Source organism: Pelodiscus sinensis, chromosome 2 (assembly GCF_049634645.1).
Source record: "Pelodiscus sinensis isolate JC-2024 chromosome 2, ASM4963464v1, whole genome shotgun sequence".
Taxonomy (NCBI): domain Eukaryota; kingdom Metazoa; phylum Chordata; order Testudines; family Trionychidae; genus Pelodiscus; species Pelodiscus sinensis.
The window spans coordinates 43,451,122-43,478,840 of record NC_134712.1 but is presented as its reverse complement, the minus strand read 5'-3'; the positions used below and the strand labels follow the sequence as shown (position 1 = coordinate 43,478,840).

The following is a 27,719-nucleotide window of genomic DNA, read 5'->3' as shown; positions in this document are numbered from 1 at the left end:
TCTGAAGTACAATAGAACTTTTCTGTTTTACATTTCACTAAATTACACACATCAAAATTCACATAGAAAATGGTCTTCTCTGTCAATTTAATAGCATATATTGTGGTGAAATCTCAATTATAAGGCATATTTTGTAAAATATATTGTATATATTTAAACTCCAGATTTCAGCTGTCTATTATTCTTTCAGTATTATGAAAGAAGCTGCCACCAGATATCTCCCACATGAAATAAACTTAGTGTTTGTCCATCACCAACTCCTGTTGTCTTCAGCACCTCTTGAGATCAGGCCCCAGACTTTGAGGAACAATTCCAGGAATTTAAAAAACAGGCTTTTTTACAGTGATCCTGACTTTTTATATTTGCTAGATTTGACATATTAACATAACACATATGGTTGTTTGTCTTTTTTAAATTGCTCTATTTCAGTGGATATATGGTCCTGCTATGTATGATTTAAGAAATATTGCACATATAGATGACTCAGATCTTCTTTATACATTCTGTACAGTAGAATAAGGCTACAGGTTATTAATAGGAAAGGTACAAGGGAGACTTTAGAACAAATATTTGATCAGCAACTTTTCTTGTGTTCTGGAAGCCAGGTTCACATTTAAAGGATGACTCTGTCAAAACAATTTAACCATCTTACCTTTCAGTCTAACTATTGTAGCAAACAGTCAGTTTAAATCACATATGTAATTACAAGATTTTTTTCACCTTTACTCTTAAGTGTTAAAATAAGGCAAAATCCATTGCTTCATCTATTCATGGTTCCTTTACTTAAAATATAGAGTTATATTTTACATTACATAGAGAAAAGAGGTGAAACAGAAGCTGAGGAATTAGATCACTGTGCCTGGAGTCAGGCTGTCATTGACCTGTCTTGAGCTGACCTTAAACTTCTTGCTGTTATTTTTTTCTGTCAAGAATAATTCTATAGCCTCCTTTTCCTCCTATCATCTAATTACATCTGTCTCAAGATCAGAAAATACCCAATACACTTACTACTTGAGACCACTTGTGTCTAATTAAACCAATTTTCCCCCGTTTGTTAGATAAATTACTGTGGATGCATTTTAGGCATTGTGTCTGGCTAATAAAATAATCTATTGAGCTGGGATTGCTTCTGAAACAACACACTTTAAGTAGAGGCAGCTTAAGTTGATTGGCATTAAGGCATAGACCTAATTCTCTTCTCACAGCTCTATAAATTGGGAGCGACTCTACTGAAGTCTGCAGTGTTATGCTGGCACAAAACCAGTTTAAGTGAAAGGAGAGCACAATCAGAAAAAAAAAGATGGGAGCAACTACATGGTATGCTTTCTGATTGAAAAACAATTCCTATGCTAAGTAATCTAATTTACGGTCCAATATATACTCTGCTAGAAATCGTTGAAATCGTACTTTGAGAAATAGATTATTTTTTTAGTTTTAAATGCCAATAATTTTCTCCATAGACATGTAATGTAAGATGCAGGAAGGACACTTTCAAAACAAATCCTTTATTTCATTGTTTTCAACTGGCTAAGAAAATCCAGGAAATAGACAAACCAGACATGAGTAGTTTTAGTATATTAAATTTAATTATAGGTTACACAGACTATGAGGTAAAAACAGCAGTTTACTAGAATAATTTCAATTTGCAATATGTGCAAATAGTATAGAAAATGAATTGTCATATTCTCTGACACAGCAGTTTTTATGAGTTACGCTTAATGTTTTATGCTACCTTGTGTATTAATTATCCTCCCTTTCTGTAGTTTAGTCAGGTTTTCAAAATAGATTAAAGATTTGTCAAGAAGTTCTGTCTCGTGTAATTCTTACGTGCCTATGACCTTTTTTAAATTTTGTGAAATTAAACAACTAAATTGAAAATAACTGTATGCTTGTGAATAGCAGCACTGGTAGCTGTTCCAGATAGCTGCTGTTTATAGATACTATATTGTATGCTGTAAGTTCATAAGCTCTCGTCATTAATTGCAAGGAGTGTAGATTTGCATGTAGGTAATCTGACTACTGGAAATATTTCTCAGCAATTTGGTAAATCTTTCAGTTCAAACATCCCTGGTCATCTTTCCTACTTTGGAAACAGCATTTTTACACTCAAAAAATCATATTTTGTCATACACTGAAAGAAAGAGCTTTCTGGGCTTTTACTTTATGTGTGTCATTGAACAGAAGTGCTGCAAGTGTCAAAGGATATGATGAACAAAACAGTCTCTGCAGAATTTTTAATTTTTCTCCAGCAGTGTTTATGAAAGCAAAAAAGTCATTTAGTTTTTGTATTGAATATACAGACTGGCCCAAACCGACATTCTCTTTATCTTATAATTACAAAAATTGTACATTACAAACAGTATAGAAACAGACTGAAAAGAATGTGCCACACATCATGGCTAATTATGTATGTGTGCTTTAAATTTACAGATATAAAAGAAAGTACAGCCTACTCCTTTATAGTGCACAGTTATTGTGTTGATACAGTATATCACTAGTTAAATTGAAGTGACAGGCGGTCTCTAATTCTACTCGACACAGAGAACAAGAGCAAGTTCTGTTCGGTAAAGCTTTCCTCCATCAGACAAGGCCATGATGTTTTTCTTGTATGTTGCAAGGTTGTTAATGTCTAATTCCTATGTAAAGAACAGATAATGCTTTATAATCCAGTTTGCCAAGGATAGAGAATGGGTAGGGAAAAATCTATCTGCTGCCTGCCACCCAACAGTACTATTTGTTCAAGTGCTTGCATGCAATTCACATTCATGAACATTGATATTCACTGTTCTGATATTCACTGTTCTGAAGCCAGTTTATAACGTCACTTTGTCATCATTCCTCACATAGTGAAGGATTTACTTTGTTTTTACTTTTGCCAAGATTTCTAATTGTTCTTCAATTCAGGAATTATGATTTAGCAGCTCTATCATTGAGTTGATTTAAAATCTCCTTAAAACCCAGATTAAATTAATAATTAAGAAAAACTCTAGAATTACCTTTTTGTTTTTTTCACACAGATCTTTCAGTAATGCATCTAATTCATTTTCATCTATATATCCATTGCCATCCTGAAAAAATATTGATATCAATGTTTATTTTTGAGCATTTACATTTTGGCTATTGTGACATTACACCTAATTTATTTTCCCCTAATTTTTATTCACGATGGCAGCTTCTTTTGCGGAAAAACTTGCCAGCTGTCTACACTGGCTGCTTGAATTGGCGCAAGAACACTGACGATCTAATGTAAGATTGTCAGTGTTCTTCCGCAAATATTATGCTGCTCCTGTTCGGGAAAAAGCCCTCTTGCACAAATGTATTTGTGCAAGAGGGCCAGTGTAGACAGCTAAAAACTGTTTTGTGCAAAAAAGCCCCAAAGGCGAAAATGGCGATTGGGGCTTTCTTGCGCAAAACCATGTCTAGATTGGCACGGATGCTTTTCTGCAAAAAGTGCTTTTGCGCAAAAGCGTCCGTGCCAATCTAGATGCTCTTTTTTGCAATTGCTTTTAATGGAAAAACGTTTCCGTTAAAAGCATTTGCGGAAAATCATGCCAGTCTAGACGCAGCCTCAGTGTATAAAGAGGTGGTTTTATAACATTTTTCAGATCACTTACTTGATCATACAGCTCAAAAGCTTTATTGAATTCTTTTCTACACATTTTGACACACTAAAATCAAAAAGAATGCCAAGAGTTAGAATAATAATGGATAGTGTCACATATCAAACTTTATAATGTAAAACTGCATACCTTAAATTGAAGAAGAAAGTTTTCCTGTACTGGGAGTAAACTTTGGAGAGAAAAATGAGAGTTCAAACAATTTTTTTTTTCACCAAGGCAGCTAGCATGCAATATTTAGATGATATAGGTATAAAAACATACCTGGCCATTTCAGTAAGTTCCAGCTTTCCATCATTGTTTGCATCAAACATCCTCAGCTGAAATAAAATGTATATGTTTAATATAAAAGTATTGGTTAGCACAGCAAGGAAATGAAGTATTTCTTTGGGAAATCTAAAAACAATGTGAATGTGCTAAATAAATATAATGTAGAAATCTAATTCAATAAACTAATTCTTGCATGGTACTTTAACTGAAAACAAATTTACAAAGTATTGAAAACATAAATTGATAACTAGTAATTCTACTATAAAATCCTAATAAGGAACTGTTTGTGCAACTCTGATAGTTCTATTTGTGGATAACAGTATAAAACATTGTTTCTTAACCCGTTCCACGGCACACCGGTGTGGCACGAGGCAGTCGGATGTGTGCCACAGAGAACAATAGAGGTTTTTTTTCCTCAGTAACTTTCCCCCCAACCCGTTTTTTTTGGGAGGGGGGGGTCAACAAAACATCCTTGGTGTTCCTCATAAAAAAATTGTTTGGTGTTCCTCGGTCTTAAAAAGTTTAAGAAACACCGGCGTAAAAGGATTTTAAAGATCCACAAAGAGTCTTGTATGTAACTCAATTGATTTGAATAGGGATATTACAGATTTATATTAGTATAACTGAAGTCAGAATCTGTCCCCTTACAAAAGGGCACAAAAGCCATAGCCATGGTAGCCAACATCCTCTACTGAACCTATTGAAATACTATTTTAAGCTCAGATGAAGATTTAGTCCATATTGTTGTTGTCTATTGCAAAACACATTTAGACTTAAGTCAAACACTACAGTACAGGCTTTTAAAAAACCCTATATAGTAGTATATTTGATTGAGTCCTGTTTTAATACTTAGCATACTTAACTCTGCTTATAAAAAGACAAATTAATTCAGTTTAAAATCTAGTAGCTAAAGTATAGTAGCTAAAATTAAAATCTGAAAATATAGGCTGGGTGTTCAGTTCCATCTAGATGTGCTATCTTCATGTAAAAGACAACATTTATAATGCATATTCATTTGATTGCCAAGGCACATGTAAACGAGATCAGAATCTGCCTAATACCATGCACTTGATGAAAATTTTGATCTTGGGATGTATTATAAATGGATTATGTATCTTATAAATATAATCTTACTTAAAGAATTAAAACAGAACTGACTGATTTAATGTCTCATGCTTAACTTATTCCCAGCTTAAAGTCTTATAAACACTTAATTATTAATAACTGCAGGTCTCCACTATTGACACACAGTTGATTAATTTTATATAAGAACTATATCTAAGTAACTTCCATCAAATTGAATTTTCATGTAATAGAAATAAATACATATGTTAATGTGATTTTACAAAAATATTATATACTATTTTAAACTATTTTCCATGATCCTGTTATGTATTAGAAATTGGTTTCCTGCCTAAAATGTAATATTTAATGTATCATAGATACAATGAAAAGTCAGCAAATTGCATTGTCTCTAATCTCTTAAGAGACATGGTTAATTTGAAATTAAGACCTTTTAAAATTTAGTTAGCAGAACTTTGAGGTATTACATTGCCTGTGACTTCCTCTCCAGTCACTATACAGTTACATGTTCCTGTTTTCAAATGTTATCTTCCTTTTGCTATGCTATGTGAAAGATTGAGAAAAAGCATAATGGAAAACTTACTGTATGTACAAGGAGTTTTTGGAGGAGTAACTGAAAACACGATGTTTCTCCTTTCCCTCCCCTCATTAGTTTCTTTCAATTACAGTAACTTCAGATGTACAGTGGTCGGAGGTAGAATCACACTCTATCAGTTTTTTGTACCCCTTTAAATACAGCATTCATGCTGCAGGGGAAAGCACAATTTTGTATTTAAAAATACAAAATAGTTATATAGAGATAGTATAGAGACATGACTGTTTCTGCAGACATACAGTCCAGTGTGAACACCTGGTTCCTTCTTATCCTCCCCATCCTTTAAAGGAAGTTCTTCCCTGCATGACTTTAAGGGGGAGAGGGCTTTAAATTTGGCAGAAGCAAGCAGTTGCAGCCCTAATGTGGCTATTTATGTTGGCTATTAGATACCTCTTCCTTTTTCTATTGGTAAGTGTTTTTAAAGCCTGTTATGTTTTCTGTTTTTTAGTTTTTCCCTTCTAGTTTTTGAGAAGATGGCATAAAATCACCTTTATCATTTATTTAGACTATTAATTCTTTAGCACTATTTCAACCAACTGAGGCCCAAATGTAGGACATAATCTGGACTAAAGAGTTCTAAAAAATTGCCATGCATGAAGGTTAAGGATGTAAAATTTACTTCTTGAGCATACGTAACACTTTGAGCAACTAATCTGTCATGAAATTTATACACAAATAGTTTACCGTAAGAAAACTGAATTACTAGATCTTTGTCTTAATTAACCTCTCTCATAGGCAGGGTCAGTTTAAGGCATTTCACCCTGAAATGTTAACTCCCTAAAATATTTTGGGGTGAAACTAAGTTGTTGGCAAAGCAAAAACACATCATAGCTTTGGCTGTTCTTAAAACAGGGATTTTTCTTCCCTTTTTCCTGGAACACATAAATCTTACTGACAGTTGCATGGAGGTCACTTGCAAGTCCCATGTTGAGTTAGAGGGGCGGGAGCCCAGTGATTCTAAAGAGTCCAGGACTCCGGACAGCTACTGCAGCAGGAAGGTGACCAGAGCTCCCTGCTCTTTAGTGCTCCCTGCAGCTCTAAGTCTGGAGGGGGGGCAGTGGTGCACCATGCTCCAGGCAGGGCTAAGGGCTGTAGGGGGTGGGTGTGTGGTGTGATTGTTTCCCCAGTCTTGCACCTGCATCTTGAGGCCCCATCCCTTCCAGGAGTACATAAAAATGGCCATACGGAGTCAGACCAAAGGTCCAGCTAGCCTAGTATTTTATCTGTCGACAGTGGCCATTACCAGATGCCCCAGAGGGAGAGATCACAACAGATAATCCTCACGTGACCCCTCTCCTGTCACCCATTTCCAGACAAACAGAGGCTAGGGACAGCATTCCTACTCATCCTGTCTAAAAGGCATTGATGGACCTAACCTCCATGAATCTATCTAGCTCTTTTCTTAACCTTATTAAAGTCCTAGTCTTCACCACATCCTCTGGAAAGAAGTTCTGCAGGTTGACTATGTGCTGAATGAAGAAAAACTTCTTTTTGTTTGTTTTAATCCTGCTGCCTATTAATTTCATTTAGTGATCCCTAGTCCTTATATTGTGGGAATAAGTAAATAACTTTTCCTTATTCGCTTTTTCCATACCAGTCATGATTTTATAGACCTCTATCATTTCCCCTCTTAGGGGTATGTCTAAACTACACCCCTCTGTCGGCAGAGGGATGTAAATTAGATGTTTCAAAAGTGCAAATGAAGTGGGGATTTAAATAGTTTAGATGTAGCTTTGGTTTCCTCTTTTCTAAGCTGAAAAGTCCAAGTCTTTCATCTCTCTTCATATGGGACCCATTTCAAACCCCTAATCATTTTTGTTGCCTGTTTCTGAACCTTTTCCGATGCCAATATATGTTTTTTGAGTTGAGGCAACCACATCTGTATACAGTATTCAAGGTGTGAGCACACCATGGTTTTATATAGAGGCAATAAGATATTCTCTGTCTTATTCTCTATCCCCTTTTTAATGATTCCTAACATTCTATTTGCTTTTTTGACTGCTGCTGCACACTGAGTGGTAGTTTTCAGAGAACTATCCACAATGACACCAAGATCTCTCTCTTGAGCAGTTGTAGCTAAATTAATCCCCATCATAGTAATAACCATCATAACCTTGCCCAGGGGCCCACATGGCTGTTGGCTCCCCTGGTGCCTGGCTAGGACTCAAGCAGAGCCTGTCCTATCCTACCTGCCCAGAATGCTTGCCCTGATATCAGGTTCCCCTTCTCACACTAGCATAGAGCACAAGGAAGGCAGTAAAAGTGTAGAATGGGCAAAAAATAAAATAAAAATTAAGCATTCTGTACTTGACGACTATCAGAAACGTTCCTTGTCCATTCATAGAAAAGGACAATTGAGACCTATTTTGGAACCTATTAGACCACTAAGGCCACCTCTGTACTTACTATGCTGGAGATCAATCTTCTGACATTCAATTTAGCAGGTCTAGTAAAGACCCACTAAATCGAATGCTGAAGGCACCTCCGGTTGACATTGGTACTCCTCAATTTGCAAGGAGTAAGGGAAGCTGACTGGAGCATTTGCTTCTGTTGGCCTCCCACTGTGAAGACGGCTCCAAGCTCGGCTTGAGGTATGTCAACACCAGCTATGTTATTTACATAGCTGGAGTTGCTTACCTTAAGCGTACCTTCCGGGTCTAGTATCAACCTGGCCTAATGTAGGATACAATTCCTTTAGTAGCTGTGAGGACAGAGAAGGAAGAGAAGAGGGAGGCATTGCAGGGAAAAGATTATATTCTGTTTCCATTCCCTACCTGAGACGTTTAAGAACAGGTATGTGTCTTTAGGGTTCTAAAGTCATAGATGTATGGTAATTGGTTACCAGCTATTCTGTGCCTTCTTCTGAGAGGATGGATTAAACCCAATTACTACTTGTGTGTAGTGCTATTCCACACTTTAGAGAAAACTAATAAATATATGCCAAACAAATATCCCTGTATCACAGACTCTATAGATCATTCAGTTTCTATACCATAGAATTAAAAACAAACTGATCAATCTAGTCAGTGTTTTTAAGTATTTAATGAACACACAGCAGAATTTATATTTTGGGCAGTCTTGCTCATCTTTTCTTTTCCTTCTTGTGCCCTATGCTAATCATGCAATAATTTAAAACTGAGATTTAGAGCCTTTCATTCAGAACTATCACATTGCCCTTGACCTTTAAAGATTATGCAAAGAATTACTTTGCTCATCATCACCAGGATGCAGCCAAATTTAGGATGAAATAGAGCACTATTTAACAGTGCAAGCAGTACTGCATAACAGTGAAGGACAAGAAATAAAGTAACAAACTACAAAGTAACTATAGTTAGGAAGATTATAATTAGTGTCTCAGGCACAGGTTAATCTGCTTATTCTTATGACGAGTGTCATGGGATCTTCAATAACAAGATCTGTAGTTTTTAATTTAGTTTAGACCTTTAGTTTTTAATTTCATCTGAAAGAAAAGCACCTTCAATGGCAAAATTCTTCTTAGTACCAGTCTGTGGTGTTTGTTAGCAATACTTTAAATTTCCTCAAAGGTTTCCTATACTTATATTAGGATAAAGACAGCTAAACTTACAGATCATAGCTAAAGACGACATAGCTACAGAATTACATATGTCTCTTGGCTTGGACTGTGATCCCTAAAGTGTGATGTCTTATTTTGCCTAATATGGATCCAAACTGATTCTCATTCAAGTCAATGAGAACCTTTAAATGAGAACTTAGTGGCCATAGATGTGCACAGTATTGTGCTTTTATGGATGAAATGTCTGAATATTCTTACCATTATTTGTGTGTATTCTGTTAGCTTGGAATCATCAATCTGCTTGTTTGCTTTCTGTAGTAAATCCTTCAAAAAACTCTGAAAACAGTGAAATAAGTCAGTAAAGTGAGACAAAGCCAAAATGATTACACATTAGTTACTTTCCTTGTTGTACTCTAATTTCAGTCTAGAGGCAGTCTGGGAAATTCTAGTTTTATACATTTTCTACTGAAATGTAAAATAGGTATGAAAATAAGAAGCAATTTCCATGTTAAGCATATCTGACAAAAATTCTTTTAACCAAACCAAGCATACAGAATCACCGTATTTTTTAAAAGATTGCCACAGAACTTTGTGCATAATATGCCTTTTGCTGTACTATACAGAAGTCTGGAAACAGTTTGGCTTCCAGCTGTACTGTGTACTAATTAATTTTAACAGTAAACTGCATTAATTAACCTTGAGCCCCATTGGAAAAACTTGAATTCCTAGTCTGTTTGAAATATAGGAACAGTTTTACAGAAAGGATTAATGATTAATCCAGTTTACTTTCCTGACTTCATCAGTGACAAGTATCTTACACTTCAGGTGAAGGTGAAACCTCATTCCTTCGTGCACACATACACTGCAAATGTACTTTTCAGTATTTTCTAGTTTGAGAGGAACTGGCAAGGTTTCTTCCTGACCTTCAACAGCAGCTTCTTTTACTCTAAAGAATGAATTTTTGTTTTCCCCACAGATTAGTTTGAACAGATGTCCTAGATAAGTGACATTAAAAGAATCTTAATTTATTAAGCAAGGAATCAGCAAGCTTTGAGAACTGTGCCTGCCTATCAATTTTCAATGAAGAACACACAAAGCTGGTTTAACCTCTTTATCTCATACCTTTGAGTATCATTACTTTTTCACAGTTTGTACCACATTTTAAAATAAAATTTTCCTCGTGAGCCATTTGCCCTCTCAGTCATGTGTATACATAGTTGTCCTGAATTGGAAAGACAAGAATGGTAGCTATTGGGCCCCATCGTTACCACCATCCTGTAAATTTTCTCATCAGACTTCTCTGTACCTATTCTATACACTTAAAGTATTGCAGAAATGTTGTGAATGGATTTCATGTAAATATTTTAGATCTTAAGTGCATTCAAATAGCTATGTGGGGACTAAAAGTGGTTACAGCAAATGCATAATATTTTTGTATCAAGAGAAGTTTTTGTTCTGAAAGGATCTGGAAAATGATCCAGATTTTCTGATATAAATGAGATTTGACCAGCAAAGCAGAGATAGGGAGCTATCAAGGAACCATTTAAAGATTTTCTGGTTGTTCATTAGCCCAGTCTTCAGTGGCTGGTCTAAACAGTACTCACTGGAAACAGTCCTCAAGGAACTGTCCAACAACTGGGGATTGCTAAAGTACAATATGAACCAGCTGTGCCTCTTTCCTGAACCCCCACCTCTCTTTTGACACACCTGTATGTGGGAGCTTGGGTGGGAGGGGGTAGCCACTTGTAAACCCGAGTCATAGAAGCTGGCTATGCCAACTGATCTGAGGTGGGACTCCTCAGCAGAGGAAATACAGACATTCTTCGTCTCTTTTGCACTACCAGAACAGCTCAAAGAAAATGGAGAAAAAAGACAATATGGCTACATAGATTTCTGTGGTGAGTTTTGCTTTTATAAAGCACTACTAAGGATTTCAGACAATTTGACTTTTGGATGGTTTGGTTAATGCGTGTGCAGTTCTTGTTGAGACAAGACAATTGTGCTTAATATAGACAAGACAATTGTGCTCAATCAGTGCATACACAGGAACAGGTCCTCAGCTGAGGTCCTGTGGAGCTATGACAGTTTACACCAGGTGTACTTAAAATGCAATTCTACATAGAAAAATGGTTATGTATAAATGGTTCTTTCCATTTGGACTTACTCCCCATGTATATTTAGAGTTAAACAGTATCTGCTAGCTTTAATAAGTATGTGCTGATTTTTACGTCTGTTAACCGCAGAGCTGACAGCTAATAGAGCAAACTGGAGGCTGTTGTTTTTTGTGCATCAGATGTGATAAGTTCCCATCAATTACACCTATACAAACACAGCATGGGCAATGGGATTCCACTAATGTTGTAGAGGGGTTAGTATGGCAACAACAGGAATGTACAGGTATTGCTGTGGGCTTATACTGGACCACAGAATGTATGGTGGATGAGATAGCTGTGGAAAAGGGACACAGTTTAGCTCTCTCGATCCTCTCTAAGTTTGTTAGTTTAAAACATCTTTTTAACTTCTAAATTGAGCACTGGTTATTTGGCAGTCACAGGGGGGAAAACACGGATCTGAACTAAATGCCATTTTAGAGTCATTTATCAGAACAGAAATTACATTTCTATTTGTCTATGATAGAAATATCAGGTTTTCTCATTTTCCAGTTGTGTTTTACATTCCAACAGGCTTGTAGACCAGTACAAAGGTGTAATACACATGTCTATATAGTCATTATGAAATACACGTAATCATCAATTTACCTTAAGTTCTTCAGTCTCAATGAAGCCACTATGGTCAGTGTCATATTTTCTCCAGGTCTGCAATTAGTAAATTAAAGAGATTTATTTATGTATCTATTTAAATCTAGACCAGAATGACTTCAGAAAAGGAAAAGGAAAAGGAAAAGGAAAAATGGGGTATAGTACCTGCATGAAATCTTCACTGGACTTTAGCTGCTGGCACCGAAAGAACAACAGAAAGTTCTCTTCTGTTGGTAATACTTGAGCAAGCTGTAACAGATTTAAATCAATTTGAAATCTTATTTTAAAACTGCATTTGTTTCTTTGAAAAGAGAGAATCTCATTAGTGGGGCTCTAGAGACAATTAAAAATTGTTTCTGATAATTTGGCTGTTTGGTTGTATGATAATTGCAGCACATACCAAGAACTTCAGTTGGGTGTCGGGGAGCTTTACAAATACAGTCATTATATTGGGTTACTCTCCAACTACACTTTAAATTGTGTGCTCTTATTCCCTACTGTCAAAATTTAATTTGGGACCTGCTCTAATGCCACTGAAGCCATTAGAAAACACCCATTGGCTTCAATCGTCTTTAGATCAAGTTCTCAGGGACCAAGTCTCATCTACTCATTGTATAGGATCTCCACGGAATCAGGTTCTTAAAAGTTATACAATATTATTCTAATATGTATAGTGATGTTGCTTTCTCAGTGGCTCTTTTACCCTCTATCAAACAGGCCCACTTTTTGCCTTCATTAATAGAAATCAGAGATGGCGTCCCTATCTTGCTCTTGTTAGGAGTGCTGTGTCCCCTGATCAGCTCTCTGTCTTTCTCTTTGTAAACAGTAATCTTAATTACATGCGCCATTTGCTAGTATCTTCCATACGTTAGAATGGGGAACATGCCTCTCAGTGGCCTTTGGCTCCCTGCTTTTTATATGTTCCTAAAGAGCAAACACAAATGAAGATCAGAGGGAAAAGAGTGAACCATCAGGTCTAGAGAAAGGGTGAGAGAGGAGCCTGACATTCACAAAAACAAGGTTAAGATGTACAGTAAAAGCTTACATATGTAATTGAGTGAATGGGAGGGCAAAGTGGGGAGAGTGTTGCGAATGAAGGGGGCAAGATTCAGAGAACCATGGGGGATACAGAGATGAAGGGTGAAGGAAAAGTTTTGGAATATGTGGGTACTAAGTAAGGGAAAAGTCTGAGAGGAATAGTGAAAGGAAGAAGGCAAAGGTGCCGTAGGGCAAGCAGAGAAACAAATGAGGGAAGTGAGGAAAATAAAATGTGTAAGATAGCTGTAAATCCATCCTGGAACCACAGCCATTTGTCAGCCCCAATCATGAAACCTTGCTCAGGAAAAGCCAATTCAAGAAGCAGAACAGCAAGATGAGGGAGACTCAGCCCTTCAGTGCATCCCACTGACTTCAAGGAATGTGTCCTTAAAGCTCAAAAACTGATGAGAAGCTATTTTCACAAATAGTAAATTGGTTTTCATTTTGAAGTATTTGAAAAGAACCATTTTCATTTGGAAAATGTTTTTAATTCAAAATTAGTAGTTTACTGGAATGAAAAATAATTAATAGTTTGGATAATATTTTCTATAATTTAAAATGCCTTTTTCCTTTCCTTCTGCCCTGTTTTCCTATTTTAATTAGAGCTGGTCAACACTTTTGGCAAAATATAATTTATAAAAAACCTGCTTTTGAAAAAAAAATTGCTTGAGAAAAAAGTATTGACCAGCTCTAATTAAAATAGGAAATTGGGGCAGAAGCAATGGAAAAAAGAAAAGATAGGCAGAGAAGATGAAGAAGGCAGAAACCTTCCTTTTGGCATTAATTTTTTTCCTTAAATGTGTCCATTTATAAAAACAGCAGTAAGAGACACCAACTCCTGGTAGCCCCATCCAAGACCGGATTCAAAATTCAGATCTGTTCTGTATACTTCAGATCTTATCTCCATTCCTATTTCAAATCTCAATTCACTGCAATGAACTGGAATTGCAAAGGTGGGACTTTGTTGCTGGATTCTAGTGGGATCTTAGCTGCCTGGAGCTCCTATCCTTCACTCCCCATAAGGTGTATTTTAATATGTTTCAGTGAGATGAAAATGGAGCATCTGTACTGCAAAAATCACCACAAAAATCAGTTATATTTCTTAAATGTTGGTACACTTTAAAATACACATCACTTATTTGGCTTGCAGAAATGGAGCAATTGATATACACTATCAAGCATAACAAAGTGCATCCTGAGAGATTTCTAAATTACTAAATATAATCAATGGAAATGAGTTTTCTAACTCAAATGTTCAAAATTCCATTCCTTGATAGGTAGAAACAGTGTGCCTACATCAGCGGTCTCCAACCTTTTTAAGCACAAGATCACTTTTGGAATTTAAATCAGTCCAGGATCTACCTCAAGCTAAATACCCTTGCCCTGCCCCTCCCACCCCTTTCCAAGTCTCTGCCCTCCTCACTCTGAAGATGGGTACAGGGGAGGGAGGCAAAGTGACATCAATGCCCTCCTGCCTCTGTCTCCCCCATCCTGCACAACAAGCAGGAGGGCAATGGGGGGGGGGGGGGGGTGGAGCAGCTGAAGTACCAGCACTTGATAGTCTCCCAGCCAAACCAGTCAGGATCACCTGTCAGAGGCTCCAAGATCTACTGGTAGATCCTGATCTACTGGTTGGTGACCATTGGCCTACATACTGTGAGTGTGTAATAGATGTAAGTGTGATCTGTTTCTTTAGTATTAGCAAATGGGGACAGTTCAGAGACATGGAAATTTCATTCTCTGCCTCCAGGGTCTCCTCCTTTACCTCCCAGAAAAGCGATTGTGACATAAGACGTATAACACCTTTTCCATTCATTTTGTTGATGTCTATGGATTATTGCACTTTAACAATGAGTCATGTTGCATACAGATACAAACATGTACAGGTTGAACCTCTAGTCTGGCACTTGCTGGTCTGGCAACATCCATGGTCTGGCATGCTTTTAGTTAGCCAGACGTCCACTTATCATGAGTGTGGCCAAGTTTCCCATGGTCCCATAAAATTTGTTTAAAGCCAGCAGTCCTGGCTCTCAGTATTTTGTGCTGTTAGTTAGTTCTAATTTACTACTAGATCTCTTCTAAGAGCCCAGAAAGCAGTGAAAGTGTTGGCAATGCTGCTAGACAATATTGACCTTCCATTGTTCAGCATTCTCTGGTTTGGCACTGGTCAGATGCCAAGAGTGACAGATTAAAGATTCAGCCTGTAATTATTATATAGGTATTTGTAAAAGTATAACAGGCATAGTAACTTCAGATCTTTAGGTATAAAACAGCCAATCTCTAAAGGACTTCTAGTTACTGTCAAGAAAAATTAGCTTAGTATAGCACAACTTTGTAGTATTGTCTAATTGTAAAGAAATGATGGCCTTAAATTAGGCTCCTAAATCTACAATCAGGCATTCAGATAAATAGCCTCAGAATTGCTGCTTACACAGCAGCTCCCATGGAAGTATGCCATCAAGCATAAGTCACTGAAAATTGACTGGGGGTGGTTTGCATTTCTGAAAAATCAGGCCACCTCGGTGCCTAAATTAGGCTCCTATAGTTGTATTTAGTTTTTGCAAATCTTCATCTAGTTATGTAACAAATTCCAAATTTTCAGTTTTCCTATTTATATTCAATATAGGTAAACCAATCAGCAATCTGACGCTACCACATTTCTTAGTGATAAAGTCATCCCTTTTTTCCGCAGCTATAGTGCAGGTATGTGCGTACATTTGAGAGTGTGCAGGCACTTTGTCATGAGTTTGAAATTTTTCACATACTGTAAGTTGTGACTAGTGAAACAAAATACTAATTAGGTTATGTACACTTGTCCCTATCAACTGATAGGGACCCTAGAGTGCTCCCCTATTCGCTGTCAGATGTATTTTTAGATCATAGTGAATGAATTAGGTTAGAACAAAATACAGGACTATGTAGCACTTTAAAGACTAAGAAGATGGTTAGAGGCAGACTGCAGTTAACATCTCCTAATGTTCCTTGTTTTGTTTCTCTGAAGCATTTTTAATATTTTTAATTTTTAATATTTTCCTTTCTTAATTCATCTGTCCAGGCCAATTTACCCTGGCTGCAGTTATGTATTATATAAATACCCTATGTATTTAAGGCTGTAGTTATTTTGGGTATGTCTATGCTGCAGAGCTATTTCTGGAAGTATCCCAAAATAGCTATTCTGCGTCTGTAGAAGCAGCCCATTTTTCGAAATAGATTTCAAAATAATGGGCAGCTTATTCTGATGTCCCGGTAACCCTCATTCCATAAGGGTTAAGGGGCATTTTGGCATAGCGAGTTATTTTGAAATTTGGCATTGTGTAGACAGCACCAAATTACAAAATAAGCTAATTCAAAATACACTCAAAATAAGCTATGCAATTTGTGCTAGGAAAATTGAATAGTTTATTTTGAGCTAAGAGTGCTGTGTAGACATAACAGGCCAAATATGGTTGATGAAAGAACACAGGAAACCGAAATGGATGGTGCAGCCTGCTCCCTGGTTTGTTTTAAGAGGGATTTTGGTTTCCCTAAAGCACATCCCCCTAGGCTCCTCGTGGGCTGATCATTTCCCATGCCAAACGTCACTTGAGCCCCTAGCTAATTGCCACAAGCTGTCCCTTAGTGCAGGAACTTACCTGGAATAAGAAATATTAATTTCCATATGGAGAAATGTTCTCCTTTTTGTAGTTAAGGTAAAAATGACTATGTAAATTGGGCACAGGTCTGGTCCCTTTTGTAACATTCATTTATTGTAACATTTTTGTTTCATTCTGCAGAACAGAAAGGAGTCCATGGACCACAGTTTGAGAACTTATTTATATATTTAGCTCATGGAGCGCAAAAGGAATTCCTTCCACTGCTTTCAATAATCCAAAATCTGTCCCTTCCATCACATAGTCAAGTTCCCAGTTTTATAATCAGAAGATATTTAATGTGTACAATTAAAGAAGAAACATGTTCCCACAAAACATTACCATTGTGACTTAATGGTAGCTACACTTAGCGGATAGTGAATTCTGAAAAAGGATTCTAACTCTCTAAAAAACAACTACCTACCAGTACTAATCTACATTTAAGATACAAAATATATTACTACTGTCAATAAAATATTACTTTAAGTTTTACTCTCCATTATGGCTATAGAACTTTCATTTAGGATGCAGAGAAATATATATGGTACCACTTTTTTTGTATTAGTGTTTTATAGATAAGTGAACTGTCTCATTTGATAACTCGGTATTAAATCATGTTTGCCTAGATTTCTGACAAAATAATTTTCCCCAATTGTATTTATTTTGCTTCTTTTAGCATTGTAGGCTCAATAAGGTGGGAGTGAGGAAGCTAGGTTCTTTTTATTCTTTCCTCAAAAGCAATAATAAAGTTCCAGATCCAGAATTTTTATTACTAGATGTATGAAATCAAAAAAGAACTCAGCTTGATGTCTAAGTCTCAGGAAGAATTGGCAGGGTTAATAGTTAGACATACCATCTTTTTACTTGTAACTTTGGAGCAGATTTGAATGAGTCATTAAGAGAGTAAATATGGAAGCCTGGTGTCATTTTCTAGAGTACAAAATGCAGCAGTAGTTCATGATGATGTTTATATAGGATTATGAAATTCCCTAAGCCTTCACTTACAATGGCAGACTCAAAGGATATAGTTTGAGAATGTTCCTGTGAACTGCTATTTTTATGGTGAATATGTCAGCTCTCTCTGTCTTGTGAGTACAATACTGTATTAGAAAATAGTTGGAAAGATACTTCTTCTGAGACTAGCTTGACCCCTCTGTCTCTCATTATGAACTTAAGAGAGAAGGGGATTACTGCCTAATTGGAAAAGGAGCTACAATATCTTAAACAGATGAGCATGAACACTTCCCTAAAAATCACTTTCTCAATGGATATTACTGATATTAACCCTTTCCTTAAAATACCTGATTTACATGCTTCAATATATGTCATAACATTTTAACCTGGAAAAGGGAGAAAAACTTTTTCTGTATGTTAAGTAGTTACTTTGTTTCATAGGAATAAGCATTTACATAATTTAGATAAAGAATAGCTCTAGTCCTGAGATGTATAAACCTTGGACTTTAAGATCTACCTGTCAATGAAAGCACTGATTTGACAAAACATTGGGGTGGGAGGCAATGTCTTATAAAGGAGAGTAAGAGAAATGTCAGGTTCCATATTTAGCTGGAGGAAACTAGTTAAAAGCTGGAGAACTTACTGCAGTAATGTACTGCTAAAGACCCAGTTTGCACTTCAAGGCTTCATTTAATCTTGTCAGCAAAGCTGAAAAATGCATTACTTTAAGCCATTCAGTGTTCCTCTTTGATAGATCTTCCCTTCAGGATAATTATTAATCGGGATATTTTAAATAATCTTCAGGTGCTATGTGTTCCAATAGTTGAGTGACTGAATGCTGCATTTATTTATTTTAAAAGAAGAATAGCTCATAGACTTTACATCGGGGTGAGCAATAATTTTTGATGGGGAGCCACTCCAAGATTTTAGTAAGTGCACAAGGGCCACACTTCTATGGAGTGTGCGGTCTAGGACAGCAGTTGGGTGCAGAAGGGAGTATGGAATAGAGGACTGAGGTACAGGAGAGGTATGGGGTCTGAGAGGGAGTTCGGGTGAGGAAGGAAGTTGTGATCTGGGGCAGAGGCTTGGGGTGCAGAATCGGGAAAGGGATATGGGTGCAGGAGAGGATTCTGGCCTGGGGGAGGTGTATGGGGGCTGCAGGGTCTGGGAGGGAGTTGTGACCTGGAGGAGGTGGGAAGAAGGGGTGCAAGGGTTTGGGTGGCAATCTGGAGTAGGAGGGGGTTGTGGCCTGGGGCAGGTAGTTGAGGGGAGAGAGGGGCTGGGGTGCCAGAGACAGGCTCTGGTCAGGAGATGCTTATCTAGGCCAGTAGCCCTGTAGGAACCTGAGGCAGGTTTCCTGCCTGTATGCTGCAGACCCAAGCTGATCAGTTAGCTGCTGCATGTGGCTCTGCTCCAGCACAGGGAGTGAGGGGGATTCCCACACTGCTCCTGACCAGAAACTAGCAAATAGGAGCTGAGGAATTTTGCTTGGGAACGGGAGCAGCACGTGACACCTCCCAGTTCCTCCCCAGCATCCAGAGCAGAGGGGCCAGCTATTTAAAGCCATCTTGTCCATCCCTGCTCTCCATGCTCTTTGAAGTGGGGAGACATCATAATATAGCATGTAAATGAGGTGGATTCATTTTGAAAACATTGAACATTTTAAATTTGAAAATGTATATGGTCAAGAAAACAAAGTTTAACTGATCATCAGTAAGATTATTATATCACTTTAAACATACATCACCTTTCATCTGAGATCTCATAGCACTTTATAAACAATTCAGCTTCATACTGATAGAGTGATGTAGGTTAAGCAGTTTTAGGGTTAAGAACCCAACCTTCCAAGATGCTGAGGCCCTCCAGCTAACTGCCGAATGCACTCAGTACCCACTGACATTAGTCAGTGTGGATGGTGCTTAGCCCCTTTCAAGATCAGACCCTATGGAACTTGGCCAATGTCACATTATGAGTCAGTCACAGACCCAAAAATAAAATTTAGGAGATACAATCCCAAATTCTTTGTCTAATCAGTAGATCACATAGTATTTTTCAGGAAGTATTTGTACATGCTTCATGTAACAGTGTGTTGTCATATGTACTCTAAATAAAAGAGGTATGCTTCTAATATAAAGTATTTAAACTTGCCTACTTAATTTCATACACTAATAATCTGTCAGAAATAGAAAGATATATCTGCACTAACTCTTCTGATTTGTAGACTGTTCAGTCTGATTATGAATCAAACATTTGGTCAAAATGTACTGTACTGGTAACTACATATTTTATACTGAAAATCTCATTGTTGTATATTCCACACAATGTTTCAGTTCAAAATAGCTGTACTTAGGAGTCAGTCACCACAGAAATGTTAAGGTGACAGCATGTTTCCAAGGAGCTCTTTATAAATTGTTCAGAAATATTTTTCTGATAGTCAAACTGGGAACAGGATTGTATTTTAAGGGATTAAAACCGGATCTCTCTGACTTCAAGGGCAAAACTCCCATCGACTTCAATGACTCATAAATCTGATCTTAAAACATGCTACATAGTCCTGTATTTTGGATCTTAAAACAGTGGTTCTCAAACCATGCACCAGCCCATGGACACTTTCCCATTGATCTGTAGAATTAAACATTGAGAACCAAGTAACAGATTGGGTAAGGAAGTGCTTCCATGAGTGCTCCTCTTTCTCAGAAAGTTGTCTACACAATGGAAAACATGGTCCCATATAATCCAGAGCAGTGCAGGTAGCAGGGGGTTGTTTCTAACTTTTGCAAACAGTTTTCTGCTTACCATTTCTATCTGGGTCTGTGTTCTATAAAAGAATCCATAAGGAATCAAAATCCCTCATTAATTAGATTGTGAAAACATCACTGAAAATGTGAACAAGATTTTAGCCTTCCCCTAAGTCCATATCATATGCATTAATCAGAAATAACCATCATATGCATTAATCAGAAATAACCATTATGTACAATGATTACAAAGGGGGAGCAGAAGGGAAATCTGATTGGGCATGTCTACATAGCAGTACAAAAGTTGAATTTAAGACATGCAGCTTCATCTACGTCAATTACATAGCTGAAGTCAAAATAGCTTAACTCGACTTTTGGCACTGTCTACACATCAGGGAGTCGAAGGAAGAACACTCTTCTTTTGACTTCCCTTACTCCTTATGAAATGAGGGTTACAGGAGTCGGAGCAAGAAGTCCTCCAGCTCAACATTATTTCCAAATAATGGCTTCACTTTGTTATTTTGAAATAACGCTGCTGTATAGACATAGCCTTTCTGAGCCAATTTACATTGAATTGTGGTTTATACTAACTAGAGGAGCTGTGAGATTGGAATTTGATTTTGAACTAGCACTCAGTGTAACTCAGGATAAAACCGTATACAATATCCTACCACATTGATGTTTTTAATAACTTGAATTTCCTGAAAATATGCAGACTTTAATTGCATTGCTAGAAAACAATAGTGAAGATCTATTTTCTATTGATGTGAGTGTGTAATGTTCAATGGAATCTAATAAAATGTCTGAGAAGGAGAAAAAGAGATTTAGTTTTTCACTGTCTCAGTGCAAAAAATACTAAAGTTCCTAAGATGTGGAAAGAAGTCTCAGTTACAGCAAATCCAAGAAAATACATATATTTATAGATGATGTTCAAGTTGGCTACATTTTACTATATTAAGAGCATTCTTGTACACATAAACATTACTCAGCCTGAAATAAAAGAAACTAGCTTACCTCTACTATTCCTATTTTTCCATCAGTACTTTTCCCATACTGGTCCACAAAAGCTTTCATTTCAGGTGTTAATTCCTAAAAATTTCACAATAATGGAATTATTATTTGTAAGATATGTATAAATATGTGCTAAGTATTTCAAGACCTGTGAGCAACTGCCAGGTAATAATAATAATTCATTAATAATAAAAACCTAGTAAAGCCTAGTTTCTGCCAGTCTTATGCTGAGTAGTATTTTACTTTGAATAAACCTGTTGCAGTAACAGTGCCTGCTTGAGCAATAAGATATTACTTGATAGGAATGAGTGGCAGAATCTGACCTTTAGATACTCCATTTATTTTACCTTTCAAAATTAGAACATTCACACGTAAAGACAAATCTACTGGAAGGTGAGTATTACTGTTCATTTGTTTAATCAGATGACAGTGAAATTTCACAGTTGATTACTATTCAGTTTTTCATTTTTAAATGAACAAATTTGAAACATGATTGTGTCTTTCACAGTGGGACAAATTTTTATATAACACATTGGAACATCACAAAAAATTACCTTTCACATTTGTCTAAGTTACTGTCATTTGAATGAGGTGCATAACTTTTTTTTTTGCCCAGTCTTCAAACAGCTCTCATAATGAAGTCACACAAGTGGAATCTGTACATCATACATTTGTATTGTCCACTGTTTATGATGCCATAAAAGCAGGACTATAACTTAATTGCCAGAACAAACAAAGAAAGGCCAGGTTGCAAGGGAGGAATCATTTACTGAAATATATAAAGCAATCCTCAAGAACAAAGTAAATCCACAAACAGGCTCACTGACATGGGGGGAATGGAAAGGAAGCAGTTGCCCCAGAGCCTGGCAATTCTAAAGGGGTTGGGACTCTGGCTGCTACTGCAGCAATAGCACTGGCCAGAACCCCAGGCCCTTTAAATTGCCAGTGGAGCCCCGCACAGCATGCTCCAGGTGGCTGTAAGCGCTGGAGTGGACAACATGGCGTATTCTGGGTGGCACTGAGGGCTGGCTGCCCCTATCTATTCTACACTAGGCCCTACCCTTCCAGGAGCATGGAGTTGGTCCTTCCTGCCTCTTGCCCAGGGATCCAGCATGACTGTCAACTCCCCAGTCCACAGTGCCAATGTCAAAGTGCTTTTGGTATAAATGTTTACTCACTTGTCTTAAAATGACAGCTTTTCTTTTAAGAGATGGCAATGGAGTCATACCATGGATCAATTCAACTCTGATCCACTAGTATAGTCTCCTTCACCTTTGAGGAGCCCATTTGCCTTCTTTTGAGCTCTTCTTGAATCCCAGGATATATGCTAAAAGATCCTCATGCAGGATTCTGGTTAGAACTGTTGTATAGTTATCAATATGAAAGAGACTAAAATTTTATGAAGAGCTTAGTCTGGGGCTTTGTCTACACTGCAGGGTTTTTGCACAAAAACTTCTTGCGCAAAAATGCATCCATAGCTCCAAAGCATATAGCAAAAGTGATGTGCTTTTGTGCAAGACAGCATCCACACTGAATGGACACTCTTATGCAACAAAGTTCTGATGGCCATTCACAGAATGGCCATCAGAACACCTGAGCTTTTTGTGATAGGCTCTTTTTGCACAAGAAACACTTGTTGAGCATCCACACACCTTTTTGCACAAGAACTCTTGTGCAAAAAGGAGTTATGCCTCATAGAAGGAGGTATACCTACACCACAAAAATCCCTCTGTTTGTCAATTGACTGTAGATTTTCTTGCACAAAAATGTGCTTGAGGTATGGATGCTCCACGGTTTTTGTGCAAAAACGGCTGGTTTTACGCAAAAACCCCTTGCTGTCCTTTCTTAGGTGAAACTCCCACTGGAATAGTTGGGAATTTTGCCTGTGTGAAGTCCAAGATTGTGCTAAAAAATGGTATTACTAACAATTGCTAAAACATGTACGTTTTTATGACAAAGCAAAACACATCCCAATGTCCTCTTTGTTTCAAAATAATCCATAATTTGCCATTGTAATTAAGACATGATTATTAATACTTTACCTTTCAATGTTGCCTTTCACATAAAGATCTCATAGTGAAGTAGCATTTGCTTACTGGTTGAGGTCCAGGCCTGAAAGTCTAGATATCTAATTCTAATTAGCCCTGATTAAATATTTGGATATTTTTCTTTGTTACCGCTTAAAAAAACTATTCAATGAATATATTCTTAATGTTATCAGCGTTATAATTGATCAAATAATAACTTATTTGCTGGATATATTATATGACAAATAATTTATCCTGTATTTTTACCAGTTCCAATCTTAGTTTTACCACATACTTGCTGCTTTGTTACCATAGACAAGTATCTTAACTTCTCTGTTCCTCAATTTCCCCTTTTAAAACAAGGGAGATATTTATCTGAATCTGAATTATTATTGTATATTAGTTTTAGTAAAATGATTTGAAATCATAGGATGAACAGTGCAATAGTATCACCAGTACACTGCAATTATGAATGTCAAGTCACACTATCTCTATCAAGTAGGTAAAAATTGTTCTCATTTTACAGAGGGAAAAATCAAGGAACAGCTATTAAAAAACTTCCCCAAAGTCATCTGGTGAGGTGGTAGAAGAGCTAGAAATACCTTTTGTAGCCACTTCCTTACATATTTTCTCTCATGGCAATTAGCAAAAGTGAAACAAGAGGAAGAACACACCAAGTATAATGTAGGCCAAAAGAGACTGAACATGCAATTTTTATCCCAAAAATATTATTTTATTTTATGCCATAGTATTATTTATTTTAGCATTTGTAAAATATTGGCTTTGTATTTCACATACTGTAATGTGAGGGAGTAGTATTGGAAGTATGAAGTGTCACCAAAAAAGCTCAAACGCTAAATTGCAAATGCAAGCTCCTTCTGACAATATTATGCAATATAGATATAAAACTAATCAAATTGCATGTTACTCTTCTTTGGAAGTAATATAAAGCAAAAGGATGGTCTTCACAATAACCATTTGATTAATAAAAGAATTGCATGGTTGATAGGCTATGACAAAACAATGAGAACAAATTAGGAGCTGGTTAGAGCACCGAGAAATGCTAAGCCATCTTGTTCAAAGAATGAAATCAGTGAGTTTCTATAAGCATATAGCATGACTGATGTAAAATCCAGCTATGAAGAGTGCATAATTGAATATTCCAAAAATACAGAGCAAGAGAAATTATCAAAAATGCAAAAGCAAATGATGGCAGCAGCTTTTGTGGGGGAACAGCATAGCTACAGAAATCACATATAACATCCATTATCTTCTCATTGTGTCCTTTCTGGCAAAGGACAAGAAATCCAAAGCCATTGAATTAGTTTTCCAGTAAGGTAAGACAAGTGAACTAGTGAGATGACTGGAAAATGAGCCTCCAAATCCAAGAATCAGCTTAGATTTGAAACCTTTGATGGCACATATCCATAATCCAGAAAAGACTTCAGGGATCAAGGTATCAAGACTCTCTATATGATCCAATGAAAGTTCTAAAGTTCAGTGTTGTTACTGTAGATTGGTCTTTTCAGTAGAATATTCCAGAAATAAGCTTGTACCAGAGCAATGACAAGGAAAAATTAATTAAATACCTAAGCACTTTCAAAATATAACAGAGTGCAGATAGGGTCCATTAAAAAGCATAAATGGTAAAGTGGGTGGAAGACAAAAATAATCCTACAAGCATCTTATACATTACTTTTGAATGCTAACTTTTTAAGTAGGAGATGACTTATTATCACACAAATGGCTTCTTGAGAAATGTGAAGATGAGTTTAAAATGACAGTTTCCTGATGTAAAACCTCTGAATCTTTCATTCATTGAGCATTACATTGGGACCATTTTTTTAAAATAATATTAATATTAATATATATTCCAAATGTAGTCTTCAGCATCATCTGGTTTTGCTTATTGTTACTTCCATCTTCATATGTTAAAAATATTTTGTTCTAATGAAAGAATTAAAATGGGCTTTTCTCCCTGCCCTCCCTTTTAAAATGTAATTTTACTTGCTTCATTCTTGTTGTGGAAAGAAATTAAGAGGAGAGAGAGAGACTGCAATTGCACAATTTTTAGTACTCTGAGTATCCTTTTAAATCATACTTACCTATACTTTTGGATATTAATTCTACAGTGACAGTTATAAAAAGACTAGGAATCTAGAGTGTGCATGCAGAGTCATAGATTACAAATTTTTTTTAGCTGTGTATTAACTCATGGAAGTAGTAGGAAGATGTTACTTTTCACAAAACAAATAAAAATACCAATACACATTTACTCTCCAGCCTTTAAACTAGAAGACCCAGACAAGGATTCTTTTTCTAAAAGCTAACACTTATTTCTTAATTTGGACATAGCCCTATATGGAATCATAACCTATTTCCTCCTTACAGGTCAGCTAGTTAATGCATTTTTATCTTCTATGCTTTCATATATATCTTTTTTAGAGTAGATTTAAGTAGGTATCATTATACAGTACTATATATTTTAGCGTGATGCTAAATAGTGTGTTTTATTTTCTGGTTCTTTTAGGGGTTATTTACTCAGTAAGGAAAGGTTACGGTGTATTTAATCTAATATCTTTATCTAGCAGCATTTGGTTTTATTTTGTGCAATGTTAAAATAAATAAATGTTTAAAGACTATTAAAAGACTTAAAAATGTTTCTCTCTTGCTTAAAGCATTGAATTTATAATTGTTACAAATTAAACTCCATTTTGCATCTCTTTTTGCTCACATTTTTATATTATCCAGGTAACTTCTCTGTACACTAATACAATTTTGATTATCAAGATTTAGTAATGGTTTTCCTCTTTCATAAAACCAATGAAATGCAAATAGTTAGGAATAATGTGCAGACCTATTTTTTGACCACCGAGGGGCAGAAATGCAGATGAGCCTACTCTTGACATTAAAAAAGGGATAGAAATATGTCCAGCAGGTGAAAAATTAATTCTTCAATTATACTGATAGATAATTGAGTCAGGCAAAGGGAGAAGCCTTGCTTTCAATCTGTAATATGCTAGGTGCATATTTTTCCTGACTCTTAACTGTTATGTTGTCAATAACATAACATTAGTATTAGCACCAAGATGGAATCTAACTATTACCTTGTGTCTTGTCAGGTACTCCCTATCCCCGCATTTCCCGAAGTTACTTAGCATCCCACTTGACGTTTGTCAATTTCTAAACTTTGCCCTTGCCTGACCAGCTAAGTGACTGAACATTTGATGCCCCATAAAGACAGAAGAGACGCAGTCGCCGGACATCTGCGGGAGAAAATTATTCAATAAGATGCCATAAAGCAGGAGGAAACAGTAACCTACCAATCCTGCCTTCTTTCGCGCCTGCTGAAGCTCCTGGACGAAGTTCTGCAGCTCTTTCCCATCCAGGTACCCATTGCCTACAGCAAAGAGAGTTATGGTTAGTGTCCCAGAAGAGCCCTCTGCTTTTCTCGCGTCCATCCCTTCAGCTGCCGGCAATGCCATTTACAAACCTCGTGTTCAAAACCCGGAGGCTTTCGGAGCCGCTACAGTAGGCTCAGCCTCCTGCCACCCCTTCTCCCCTCCAAAGGCATCTACATTCAAAGTTGTTTAGAGGGAAATAGCGGCGTCCTAGCTGCGGCAGGAGGCACTGAAACTGGAATCCACTGCCGGGAGCCGGAGAGTTGCCCTGCTAAAGGCGCCCGCCGGGCTAGACACACGCGAGGCGAGGCAGGTTGGGCGCCAGTGCAGAGCTCCAAGCCCACCCCGGCCGCCTGCTTCGCCAGGGGCTGGTAGCTCCGGGCTTGCGGGGCAAAGTTACGGCTTGTCCAGGGGAAGGGGGGAGAGGGTGCCGGGGGCCCGAGCTGCTGTGCGGAGAGGGGCTGCGCGATGCTATATAGTCACCGTCGGAGTCGTAGTGGTGCCAGATATCGAAAAACTGCGCGGCCGAGATCTCCACTCCTTGCAGGTGAGTCTCCGCGGCCATGGCGTGGGGCTGAGGGCGAGCGGGCTGGAGAGCTGCTGCGGCTGCTGGGGCGCGGTGGCTGGGGCAGGGCGCTGCTGTCCGCGGTGCTGACCCTGCTCCCGGCCCCGCGCGCTCTATTTATCGCGGCTGGCCCGCCTGGGCCACTCCCCCCGCTGGCAGCCTCCCTCCTTCCCGCCTCCCTCCTGCTCTCCGGGAGGGGGGGGGGAGGGAGCGAGGCTGCCCCGCCACCGCTTGCTCGCTGCCAGGTGGGCGGGTGCCCCAGCACGCGCCCTTCTCCCTGACTCACCCAAGTCCTGGGGCCAGGGCGGTTAAAACCCGCCTGAAGCAACCCGGGCCATCTGGGGTAACTGCGGGGCCTGCTTATGGATGAAATTCCTCCCCCCCCCCCCCGCTTGATGTGTGGTGCATGTCTGGATGAATGCCTCTGTGAAGATAGTAATGGCCTTTGGGGGTTCAAGGAAGGCAGGTCCCCTCTTGTAACACAGAGGAGAGCTGCA

The 27,719-nt window shown here is 37.7% G+C and overlaps 1 protein-coding gene across 1 annotated transcript; it reads right to left on the bottom strand.

Moving 5' to 3' along the window:
- Positions 1–2,231: 2,231 nt before the first annotated feature.
- CALB1 (calbindin 1) lies at positions 2,232–27,274 on the bottom strand. Its single transcript, XM_006127494.3, has 11 exons — positions 27,141–27,274; positions 26,580–26,656; positions 21,233–21,307; positions 12,025–12,108; positions 11,860–11,916; positions 9,359–9,436; positions 3,882–3,937; positions 3,750–3,789; positions 3,615–3,668; positions 2,997–3,068; positions 2,232–2,636 (listed from the first exon to the last, which is right to left on the bottom strand). The coding sequence occupies exons 1-11, from the start codon at positions 27,220–27,222 to the stop codon at positions 2,529–2,531; spliced, it is 783 nt and encodes a 260-aa protein (XP_006127556.1). The 5' UTR covers positions 27,223–27,274; the 3' UTR covers positions 2,232–2,528.
- Positions 27,275–27,719: the final 445 nt, after the last annotated feature.